This window comes from Neomonachus schauinslandi, chromosome 6 (genome assembly GCF_002201575.2).
Source record: "Neomonachus schauinslandi chromosome 6, ASM220157v2, whole genome shotgun sequence".
Classification (NCBI taxonomy): domain Eukaryota; kingdom Metazoa; phylum Chordata; class Mammalia; order Carnivora; family Phocidae; genus Neomonachus; species Neomonachus schauinslandi.
This window is the reverse complement of record NC_058408.1, coordinates 2,165,444-2,177,554: the sequence shown is the minus strand read 5'-3', so window position 1 is coordinate 2,177,554 and position 12,111 is coordinate 2,165,444. Positions and strand designations below refer to the sequence as shown.

The 12,111-nt window shown below is 55.2% G+C and overlaps 1 protein-coding gene across 1 annotated transcript in view; it reads left to right on the top strand.

Annotated features, from left to right (window-relative positions):
- The window catches only part of IQGAP3 (IQ motif containing GTPase activating protein 3), a 35,398-nt gene that overhangs the window by 1,217 nt on the left and 22,070 nt on the right, over window positions 1–12,111 (top strand). The window contains exons 2-11 of the mRNA XM_044916268.1: window positions 1,191–1,278; window positions 5,412–5,568; window positions 6,205–6,282; window positions 7,487–7,563; window positions 8,472–8,539; window positions 8,628–8,741; window positions 8,954–9,132; window positions 9,517–9,595; window positions 10,121–10,284; window positions 10,669–10,756. Of these exons, the coding sequence (XP_044772203.1) occupies window positions 1,191–1,278; window positions 5,412–5,568; window positions 6,205–6,282; window positions 7,487–7,563; window positions 8,472–8,539; window positions 8,628–8,741; window positions 8,954–9,132; window positions 9,517–9,595; window positions 10,121–10,284; window positions 10,669–10,756 (1,092 nt within the window). The remainder of the gene's footprint in view (window positions 1–1,190; window positions 1,279–5,411; window positions 5,569–6,204; window positions 6,283–7,486; window positions 7,564–8,471; window positions 8,540–8,627; window positions 8,742–8,953; window positions 9,133–9,516; window positions 9,596–10,120; window positions 10,285–10,668; window positions 10,757–12,111) is intronic.

Here is a 12,111-nt window from a genome sequence, read left to right as displayed (position 1 = left end):
GTGTGTGTGTGTGTGTGTGTGTGTGTGTGTGTGTGTGTGTGTGTGTGTTAACTTGCTTAACTGCCAATTCCAGTAAGCCCTGCCCCTCGTCCAAATCATGTTGCAGGATATGCAATATAAGGACATAAGATAAAGAGTAGGATTAATATTAAGTGTTGGGTCAAAGACAGACTTGTCTCTCTTCAGCCCCTTATGTTTATTTCTTGTGTGTGTATGTGTACAACTTTCTCTCTCCCTGTCTGATTTTGTATTGTTTTCTCTAAGGAGACTCGAAAGGTGGGGGACCGTGAAAGGGGAGGAGAAAAGAAGGCTAAGGCGGAATATGTGTGCTGTCTCATCTAACGGATTTGGGGATCAGAGGATTGTCTGTATTTTATTTAGCTTGGAGATTATTTTCCTGCTCAGGTGACTTATACCAAAGCGGAGAGTAAAGATATCTTTGTGATCTTTTAAGATTCTCTGTCCTTCCACTTAATCCCAAGTGAGTGCCCTTTTCCACATGGTTCCCTTTGTTGAACTACCTTTCCCCCTTTCCACCTGTTCATTCTTTAAGATCCTACTCATGGGTAGAACCCTTTGTTTCGTCTGCTGCTTGCATCATCTGTGATTATAATCAAACCTGTCACTTTAGGAACTGGAATTTTTCCCTTATATGTTTTTATTCTCTAATGCTAATCTGTGTTTCTTGAGAATAAGGATCCACTAGCCCAGGGCCTGACAGATAGAAGGTAGTGCATGAATGAATGGTTGTTGAATGATGATTCCCAGTTGGTCCTGTTAGCCTAGCCTCTGGGAGGGGTCCAGGTCATGGAGAACTCAGGGGCTGTTAGGGATAAAATAAGGGGCTACGTTCCCAGCCGTGGAGGAGTCTGGACATCTGTGCTGGGAGCCCTGAGGGAAGGACTTGAAATAGATGGGAAGGAGGGGTCAGGAGATGGCTGGAGGGAAAGAGGAGGGAGCGCCTCTGACACAGGGGAGCCCCCTGTTAAGGGGTGCCGACCAGGGCAGCTTTATGGGATGCAGGCCAGAGATTGGAGCCAGGGGTGTCAGGAAGGGGGGGACGGATGTACGAGAGGTGCTTCAGGTCTCTGGGCAGAGTTGCCCAAGAAAGTCTGCTGAGAAGAAGCTTCGGTGCCATGGCCCTTTGTCTAACGCTCCTCTCCTCGACCTTGTCCCCCTTCACTCCTCAGATGAGCGCCTCACAGCTGAGGAGATGGATGAGCAGAGGCGGCAGACTGTTGCCTATCAGTACCTGTGTCGGCTGGAGGAAGCCAAGCGGTGAGCGGGGGCCTGCCCCTTCTGGTCCCCCCCTTCTGTTTTCCCACCCTGCCCACCCCAGGCACCTGCCCCCTAGCCGATACAGAAGGAGAGGGGTCCGTTCTTTTTTTTTTTTTTTTTTTTTAAGACTTTATTTTGTTAGAACAGTTTCAGGTTCAGCAACAAGAGGAAGATAGAGATTTCCGAGGTACCCCCAGCCCCCACTGTCAACATCCGTAAGCATGGCACATTTGTTACAACTGATGAACTCACCTGGACACGTAGTCTCCCCAAGTCCGTGGTTGACCTTAGGGATCACTCTTGGTGGTGTACATTCTGTGGGTTTGGACAAATGGTGAATGATATGTATCCACCATTATAGTATCTTAGAGTAATTTCACTGCCCTAAAAATCCTCTGTGCTCTGCCTCTTTGTCCCCCATCCCACCCCTTGGCAGTCACTCCTCTCTTCTATCTCCATAGTTTCTCCACAGTTGGAATCATACAGTACGAGCCTTTGCAGACCGGCTTCTTTCACTTAGTTGTGTGCATTTGAAGTTCCTCCATGTCTTCTCAGGGCTTGACAGCTCATTTCTTTTTAGCGCTGAAGGATTTTCCATTGTCTGGATGTACCGCAGTTTATTAATCTGTCACCTACTGAAGGACATCTTGGTTGCTTCCAAGTTTTGGCGGTTATGAATGAAGCTGCTGTAAATATCTGTGTGCAGGTTTTTGTGTGGACATGTGTTTTAATTCCTTTGGGTAATTAGCAAGGAGCATGATTGCTGCATCGTACGGCAGGAATATGTTTAGTTTTGTAAGAAATCACTAAACTGGGGCGCCCAGGTGGCTCAGTCGTTGGGCGTCTGCCTTCGGCTCAGGTCATGGTCCCAGAGTCCTGGGATCGAGTCCCGCATCAGGCTCCCTGCTCGGCGGGAAACCTGCTTCTCTCTCTCCCACTCCCCCTGCTTGTGTTCCTGCTCTCTCTCTCTTTGTCAAATAAATAAATAAAATCTTAAAAAAAAAAAAAGAAAGAAATCACTAAACTTCTTCCAAAGTGGCTGCAGCATCTCGCATTCCCAGGAGGTGTGACCGAGAACTCCTGTTGCTGCACGTCCTTGTCAGCATCCGGTGTTGTCAGGGGTCCAGATTTCGGTCATTCTAATAGGTGTGCAGTGGAATCTCATTGCTTTCATTTGCACTTCCCTGATGACATATAGTGGGGAGCATCTTTCCAGATGCTTAGTTCCCATCTGTGCATCTTCTTTGGCAAGGTGTCTGTGGCCCATATTTTAGTCAGTTGTTTGTTCTTTTTTTGTTGAGTTTTGAGTTGTGTGTGTGTGTGTGTGTCTGTTTTAGTAATCTCTGAGCCCAATGTGGGGCTCAAATTCATGACCCTGAGATCAAGAGTTGCATGACCTCACTGACTGAGCCAGCCAGGTACCCCATTCTTTGTGTATTTCAGATACTCGTCTTTTACCAGATGTATGTTTTGCAAATATTTTCTCCCAGAGTGTGTCTTGTTTTCTCATTCTCTTTTCTAGAACAGAAGTTTTTCATTTCATTTATTTATTTATTTTTAAGATTTTATTTATTTACTTGAGAGAGAGCAAGAGAGCACATGAGCAGGGTGGGCAAGGGGCAGAGGGAAAAGCAGACTCCCCACTGAGCAGGGAGCCCGATGTGGGGCTCGATCCCAGGACCCCGGGATCATGACCTGAACCCAAGGCAGACACTTAACGACTGAGCCACCCAGGCACCCCACAAAGGCAGAGACTTAGCCAACTGAGCCACCCAGGCGCCCCAGAAATTTTTCATTTTAATTAAGTCCAGCTTATCACTTATTTCTGTCAGCGATCGTGTCTTTGGTGTTGTGTCTCAAATGTCATTGCCCGGGGTGGGGGTGGGCAGGGAGTCGTTGCCAGCGGCACCCAGCTGGCTCAATCAGTAGAGCGTGCAACTCTTGATCTTGGGGTTATGAGTTCAAGCCCCAAGTTGAGCAGAGAGATTACTAAAAAAAAAATAAACTTTAAATTAAAAAATAAAAAGTCATCACCGCACTGAGGTCACCTAGGTTTTCCCCTGTGTTCTAGGAGTTTTATAGTTTGGCATTTTACCTTTAAGCTGATCCATTTTGAGTTGATTTCTGTGAAGGGTGTAAAGTCTACGTCTAGATTTATTTCTTTTGCATGTGGATGTCTGGTTGTTCAGCGCCATTTGTTGAAGAGACACTCTCTGCTCCATTGGATTGTTCTGCTCCTTCGTCAAAGATCAGTTGACTGTTGTTCTGTGGGTCTGTTTCTCTTCATTCTGTTCCACTGGTCTAACTTTCACTGAAAGCACACTCTTGATTACTGTGGCTAAGGTGGGCGTTGTCAGTCCTCCAACTTTGTTCTCTGCCTGCAGTATGGTGTTGGCCATTCTGGATCTTTTGGCTCTCCATACAAACCTTCGAATCAGTATCTTGATATCCACAAAATGGGAGTCTGCTTGGGATTGCACTGAATCCATAGATCCTTCCCGCCCATGAGTGTGGGGTATCTTTCCACTTAGTTTGGTTTTCCTTTGATCTTACTCATCAGGGTTTCATAGTTTTCCTCAGAGATCTTGTACGTATTTTGTTGGATTTATACCTAAGTATTTCATTTTTGGGGTGCTAACAGAAACTGTATTGTGTTTTTAATTCCAAATCCCACTTGTTCACTGCAGTGCATAGGACAGTGACTGACTTTTGTGTGTTAACCTTGTGTCCCACAGCCTTGTGTGAGGTTTTGTGTTGCCTTCTTTCAGATTTTCCACCTAGACGGTCATGCCGTCTGTAAGCAAAGACAGCACCACATCCTTCTATCCCCCTATATTCTTCAGCGCCTGTCTCTAAATGTATGAACGTCTGCTCACGTAATAACCACAGCACCATCCTAATACCCAGAGAAGTTATTCGTTAATCCTTGGAAGATCAACACCTGGCCATTTTCAAATTTTCCTGATTGTCTGGAAAAATAATCTATTTTTCAGTTGGCTTATTCAAATAAGGATCTAACAAAGCTCACATATTACATTTGGTTGTTGTGTCTCTTAAATCTTCTTTAATCCAGAATAGCCCCACCTCCCCATTGCAGTTCTTTATGTCACCGACTTGGTGAAGAGACTGGCTTGTCTGCCGTGTAGACGCCTTCCATTCTGGGTTTGTCTGTTTGCTTCCTTGTGTCCGCCGGCTTGCTCCTCTGTACCCCGTGTTTCCGCCTCTAAGGCAGCATAAAATGCTTCATTTTTTCCTTGTAATCCATAGTATATTTTTAACGGTCTCCAGAAAAGCAGGCAGCGTGGGGAGACAGGACAGCAGGTGTGTGTGGCCGGGAAGGCATAGAGCGAGGTGTGACCGGCTCTCTCTGAAGATGGAGGCTTTCCTGTAGGCGTCTCTGCGGGGAGAAGTTTGGAGGCCCCGTGCCCCCCGGGCCACCATCAGTAACAGTATGCTTCACGTATCCCCCCTACCCCCCGGCGTGCTCACACTCATCAGCTCGCGCACCCCCTGTGCGGCCGTGGCAGCTGCCCCCTGAGGCGGGGAGTGCGGCCGCGCTCTCTTCAGTTCGCAGGTTACACAGTGAGGCTCCGAGGGGTGTTGGGGGGCAGATGGTGTGCAAAGCTGCTCTTCCGATTCCAAGGGCTCTGGCCTTTCTGTCCCTTTGTGCTGCTCCCTCCCATCAACCCCGGGGGTCCCCCACGACCCCCGTCGTCATCAGAGCTGGGCTCTGAGCTGTGTAGACGTGACCTTCAGGCCTGGGTTCTCAGAAAACACGCAGAGTGAGAGCAGTGAGGGGTGGGGTGTGACAGTCGTGCTGACCACACTGAGAGACGGTCTAGCGTGCAACGGGTAAGGGCCTCCCCGTGGATGCACAGGTTCAGGATCTGTCAGGGAAGATTTCCAGGGGTGAGCAGGGGCTGAGGACTGGCCATTCCAGTGCTGGGGCGGCTTGGGGTCAGGTGGTAGCAGCCAGACCGCGGGCAGAGAGGGGAGCCGAGAGTGGGGGCAGGGACAGCGACAGGGACAGCTCCCTGACCGAAGCTGCAGCGTCCCCACAGGAGGCCCCTCTGTCGGGGTGGGGGCAGGTGCCGGAGTGGGTGGTAGGCGCTGTCCTGCTCTTGTGTTTTCAGCTGGATGGAGGCCTGCCTGAAGGAGGAGCTTCCTTCCCCGGTGCAGCTGGAGGAGAGCCTCCGGAATGGAGTGCTGCTGGCCAAGCTGGGCCACTGCTTTGCGCCCGCCGTGGTTCCCTTGAAGAAGATCTATGATGTGGAGCAGCTGCGGTACCAGGTGGGGAAGGGCGGTCTCTACCTTCCAGCCGCTTCCTCTCAAACTCCCCCTTCTCCTCAAGGCTGTGGCAGTAGGGTGACCGTATAATTTACTGTCCAGACCTGGACACGGTTGAGGATGAAAGGGGGCCCTATCAATCACTGCACGGGGCCAACAGGAGTAGCTGGGGTCCCTGGCCGGACACTGCGTGCGGGCTTTAGCAGCAAGGGACTCTTGCTAGGTGGGCCCTGAGATGCCCCAGGTAGGAGACTTCTAAGCAAGTTGACACTCAGAGGCTTGTGGGCTTTGCCACCATAACGGTACTCCCGGGCCCACTGCCCATTCCCTGCACCATGGCCAGCCCGGTCCAGCCCTTGTCTCCTTCCCGCCTCACCTCCGGACTCCCCTTTCCTCGGAACCCTTCCTGGGTTGTTAATCCCACATCTGTGCCTTCCTTCCTAAATGTCCTGCCAGCTCAGCCATTCCTGGCGGTTTCCATCTGTCCTGGGGGGCCAGGGGACGGAATATGAGAAACCAATAGGCCAGGGTCCTCTGGCTCCCTCTGCCCTCAGGCCTCCAAGCTGTGGTCTGGGCTCTGCCCACAGGGAACCCTGAGAACCATAGAAATAGATTCTCGTCTCTTCCCTTCCCTTTCAGGCAACCGGCTTGCACTTCCGGCACACGGACAACATCAACTTTTGGCTGTCTGCAATAGCCCACGTCGGCCTGCCTTCGGTAACACTGGGCCTCAGGATCGGGGTTCATCTTTGCTCTCCACCAGCCCCCAGTCCCCGCATGCATGCTTTGTCTCCCTGGGACCCTTCAGCCCTCACCATCCTGCGTCTCCTGAACAAACTTAATCAGAGGGTTTTGATGGCGCTGCCTGTCTCTCAACCATGCCGCTTGGCGCTGCCCCTCCTTCTGTGGGTGGGAGGCAAGTGGAGGGAGATGGAGGCTCCCTCACCCAAGCTGCAGCGTCCCCATTAGTGAGCGAGACCCCTGTGTGGCCCAGGAGATGGGCTCGCGTTAGCTGCCTTCTTCCCGCCAGTTTCAGGGCGTGAAGCAAGGGCACGCAGGCCACGTCCCCCAGGGGTGGACTCGGAAACCTGGGCCCCGGAGCCCTGCTGGACACGTCCTGCATGTCACCTGGCTCTTTGGACCTTACATGTTTCTTCACTGTAAAAGGGGCATGGTGATCCACGGACGGTTTGTCAGGAGGACCGGATGATCTGCACGGTTCCCTCTGTGAATTGTAGAGAACTGGCCACATTAGGGCACGCTAGGACTCTACAGTGTGTCTCTTCGGGGAACTGAGAGAGGAGGCGGCAGTAAAGAAAGGCTTGGTGGGAGGCAGGGGCAACAGAGGCGTCTGTCCTCGGTGAGGCGGGGACCCTGTGACGTCTCCTAGGAATCTGAGGTAGCCAAGAGGTTTTGAGGTTAGACCTCACTAGTCACCAGGGGGCACGGCCATGCCTCCGAGGGCCCCCGCTGCTCAGAGGCCTCTGGCTTAGAGGCAGGGATGAGTGCGCTGCCCCCTTCGTGGTCCCGGATAGCATGTGCCTCGTTGGGCCTCGGTGGGAGCATGGCCACCTGTCCGGTGAGAGTCCAAGGCGAGGGGCACCGCCTCGCTGTGTCTCTAGGATGTACGGGGGGCCTCTTTCTCCTGGAGGATACAGCCTGTGTCCTATAACCTCGACCGCCCTGCCTGTGTGTTTGGCTGGGCTTTGGTTCAGTATGTGGCCCCAGGGCCTTTCTTTAACACTGAGTGTGTGGGTGCAGTGCCGGCTGTAAATGGCTGGGGAGACTGACTGAGAAGCCCCAGGCAACAAAGGGGCACACAGCCCACCCAGGTGGGAGAGGAAGACCGTGCCTCAGCCCCTCTCTCTATGGCTGGTGCTGCGACTTTCCAACGGCAGTGACCTGCTGGCTTCCCCTCCAGACCTTCTTCCCGGAGACCACAGACATCTACGACAAGAAGAACATGCCCCGGGTGATCTACTGCATCCACGCGCTCAGGTGAGAGACCCCAAACTTTTGTCCTCCAGTTTCCTCTCGGTGGATGCAACCAACAGTTGGCAACAGATGTTGGAGCAGGAAGGAGAGCGGGTAGGCCACCAGGAGCACTTCTTAGGGGAGGGAGACTTTAGATTTTTATAGTTGTGTCTAGATTCATGTGTGTGTTTTTAAAGATTTTATTTGAAAGAGAGAGAGCGTGTGCACGCTGGTGGGAGGGGCAGAGGGAGAGGGAGAAGCAGACTCCCTGCTGAGCAGGAACCCCCCCCCCCCCACCGCCAACTGGGGACTCGATCCCAGGACCCTGAGATCACGACCTGAGCCGAAGGCAGACGCTTCACCAGTGGAGCTGCCCAGGCGCCCCTCGTGTGCATGTTTGTGGACACGTGTGTGTGTGGGGGGGACTCATGGGGGTGAAGAAAAGGGCAGCAGGGAAGGGTCTTCCACTTGTGACTGGGCACAGAGGAATCAGAACAGACCCCATCAAGAGTGTCGCGTGCAAGTCACTTAGTAGGAGTGGTGACGGCTGTCTGGTTCTACCCACGGCCAGCCATTAGCAACCAGTGGCTAAATCTTAAAGTGACCAAACCGTCCCTGTGTCTGCCACGTCGCCTCCTCCTGACTTCGTTTCCCACGTCCCTGTGCCTGGTCCTGCGGGTCTCTGCTTACGACGCCCCATCTCTGAACAGCTGCTACGGCCGTGCGTCCTTCTCTGGGGGTCCTGGTCACCCGACCTCTTGAGCATCCTGTCTCTCCTGTAGCACTTTTCTCAGGCTCACTTCCAATAATGCCACTCCCTGTGGATCGGGGGGCCTTGGTCCCCACGTCCAGGTCCCTGTGGCATCTCGTGCAGACCCATTCGTCCAGCGCGTCAACATAAATAAGCCCCAATGCCTTCCCTTCTTTTCCAGTCTCTTCCTCTTCCGGCTGGGACTGGCCCCTCAGATACATGATCTGTATGGGAAAGTGAAATTCTCAGGTGAGCCTAGCTCCTCCCCCTGCCGCTTGTGTGGGCTGGGTTTCGGGGGCTCTGGCCCTGAGGAAAGGCACGTGTGGTGTTGTTGCAGCCGAGGAACTCAGCAACATGGCCTCTGAGCTGGCCAAATACGGCCTCCAGCTGCCTGCCTTCAGCAAGCTCGGGGGCATTCTGGCCAATGAGCTGTCGCTGGACGAGGCTGCAGGTAGGGGCTGGGCTCTGCCTGCGGGGGTGGGCTCAGTGAGAACGGGAGGACTCTGGGCCTCAGATGGATTCTGGGTGCCTCTCATCAGTAGGCAGGGCTGCCAGGCCTCCTGGGTGGGAAAAGGGAATGACATCAGAGAGGCTGCGGCTGGCCGTGCTGCAGCAGTCTGGGGTTTGTCTGGCCTCCTGACCTTGTTTTTGCACCCCTCCCAGTCCACGCAGCTGTCCTTGCCATCAACGAGGCCGTGGAGCGAGGGGTGGTCGAGGACACCCTGGCTGCATTGCAGAATCCCAGTGCCCTGCTGGTGAATCTTCGAGAGCCTCTGGCGGCCATCTACCAGGAGCTACTGGCCCAGGCCAAGGCGGAGAAGGCCGCCAGTGCCCAGACCCCCGTAAGGAGGAGACTCGGGCGCTGAGCGCTGGGTGGCCCGGAAGACCTGCAGCGGACGGGACTCCTTTCCCACGCCCCAGAGTTGCTGAGGGAAAGTGTCACTTGTGGGTTCTTGTAGAGAAAGAGGAAAGCACCAGGGAGAATAATGAGGATTCAGAGGAGAAGGCAGGAGGGGGTTCTGGGGCCTGGATGTTTGGGGTGGGCTGAGACAGGGACGTAGGACTGGATAAGACCAACAGGAGATGCCAAAGGCAGGCCTGGAGCCCTGGGTTCCCCAGAATCCTGGCCAGACTGCCCTTTGGCTGGGGCAGAGTGGGGGGGTGGGGTGGGGGGAGAAGAGACAAACAGGGAGGAGCCCATGTCCCAGGCCTCGCTCTCGGTGCAGGATGGTGGAGAGAGCCGGGACGTGTACGATAGCTTCCTGACTCAGGCTGAGATCCAAGGCAACATCAACCACGTCAACGGTGAGAGAAGTGGGCCGTGAGGTCTTGGGGTGCTCTCGGGGTGAGCCCCCATATCGGGCAGTTTGGGGGTGACTCTCGCTTGGGCCAGCCCTCATGTCTCAGGGAAAGATCCAAGTCAAGAAGCAGCACATGCTGGGCTGTATGGCCGTCCATGTCTAGAGAGGCGGCCCCGTTGAGGGCGTTTCTGTTTGGATGGAGATCCACGGGGGAGGGCAGAGGCAAGAACAGACCTTCCAGCTCTTGGGGCCAGGGGCAGCCGGACCCAGTCCTTCTTGAGAGGGAGGTGTGAGGAATGGATGGGGGAGGGGGTGGGGGTGGGAGGGGCTGCTGGAAGGCTCAGGATGGAGGAGGCATCGGCCTGTTTGGGGCAGGACGTCCTGAGGGTCTGGGACGGTGCTGTGGGAAGGCTGCGAAGATCCTGCTGAGGGTTTGGGGCTGGGGCGGGGTGGGGGAGCTCTGGGCCGGTGGGAAGAATAGGGCTGGGCTTTCACATGTTGTCCACTCTGGAGTCTTGGTCTTTTGCAGTCCATGGGGCTCTAGAAGTTGTTGATGATGCACTAGAAAGACAGAGCCCTGGCGCCCTGCTGGAGGCCCTTCTGGACCCTGTGCTGGCCCTGCGAGGGGTCCGGAGGGACTTTGCTGACTGGTACTTGGAACAGCTGAGCTCAGACAGAGAACAGAAAGCACAGGTCAGGCTCCGGTACTGCCCCCTGCTTGGGGGTTGAGGGCTGGGGGCAGGCCTCTGCCTGGGCATCACCTCCGGCGCCCGCTGGTGTTCAGCAGTGCCAACTACATGTGCGAATGATTACATCACCCCAAAGCCTAATGGCATACACTGACGGGGGGAGCCAGGGGCAGCCCGACGGGCGGGACAGACTCCCCTGTTGCCGGAGCGGGGCCTCAGCGCGGCAGTCTCGTCTCCTCCCTGATGCGGCGTCTCTGTTGTCCGGGTAGTTGTGTCAGTGCTTGCCTGGTGAGAAGGAGGCAGAGGCTCGAGGTGGGGTAGTCAGGGGGTGCCGGGAGCCGGTTCACGGCCCAGGGCTCCGCTCGGCTTCACCCCTTCCCCTCCCCAGGAGCTGGGCCTGCTGGATCTTCTGGAAAAGGAGGAGGTCCAGGCCGGTGTGGCTGTAGCCAACGTGAAGGGTGATCAGGAACAAGCCAGTAAGTCTCCCCTGAGGCCTGGCCGGGCCGTCACTGCCGCCGCTGGCCCTGGGCAGGCTTCCGCATAGGGCCGTGCGGACCGCTGCCGGCGGGGGCCTCTCCCCCTCCCTGCTCGGCCCAGGCCGCCTGGAGGCACAGGACAGCGAGCTTCATGAAGGCCGTGGGGTCGAGATGGTCCATCCTGCGGGGCTGGCTCTGGGGCGGGTGGCTCTCTGCAGGGCACTTCCCCTGTGTGTGGCCACTTTCAACCTGCTTGAGGCCTTTGGCTTTTCCAGTGTAGTGATTTTCCAGATGAGAGAGAAACGCACGATCCCACTCAATTCCCCTTAAAGACACTGTGTGCAGATATAATTCTTTATTGGAGGAGCGTGTTGGTGACCGTGTCCCTCCCGGGGGTCAGCCCACCCACGGCAGGAGCGAGACGAGGCTGAGTGTGGGGCTGGAGCCCGTGGCCGCCAGGCCTGTCACAGCCGCGGGTGCTTCCTGCTGGCCTGGCCGCTTGCGGTCATCGGCTCTCCCGTTGCTGGTGCACGGGCCTGCTGTTCACGTCTTTGTGGAGCGTCTGCAGGCCTTCCTGGGCTCCTCCATCCATGCTTCAGCCGAGACTTCAGTCCCATCCACTCAGCCAGGCAGATGAGACCTGCGGTTCTCCCTTCCCTTCTCTGCCCAGACGGGCTGCTCTTCCCCGGCCACCCGGCCTGCCCCACCGCTGGGCCTCTGGTTGTCTGGGTTTCGTTTCTGCACACTGTCACCCATGGAGGGCGGGCGACAGCGTCCAGCGCGGCCTCCACTGCTTCCATGCTCCCCCGACGGCCAGAGCTCTGGGGGACGGAAGACAGCACTGACATGGGGTGACTGGTCTTCATATCCTCATTTCTCCCCGTAGATCCACCTTCTTGACGCCAGGGCCCAGATCTGGCATTTTCCAAGCCCTGGTGTTCGAGACCCCACTGATGCCCCATGGCCCTTTCAAGCTTACTCCTGCTCTTTGTGGCCCAACGGTTCCACTTTGGGGCTGGTTGCTTGTCCCTTTGTGCTGTCGGCAAGATTTGGCCCCTGGAGCCCCTGACTGACCCTTCTCAGCTGCGCTCCACAGTCCTGCCAGTCTTGTCCCCTCCATCAGGCGGCCACTCTGACCTGCCATGCTGCTCCATATCTGGGCCTGACAGGCTGCTTCTTCCAGCACCTTGTAAAGCCACCCAGCACCTCTTCCTCCTAAACACTTAGAAACTTCTTTTGAACCTAGCAGAAGGCAGAACAGTTGTGCTTTTTTTTTTTTTTTTTAAAGATTTTATTTATTTATTTGACAGAGAGAGACATAGCGAGAGCAGGAACACAAGCAGGGGGAGTGGGAG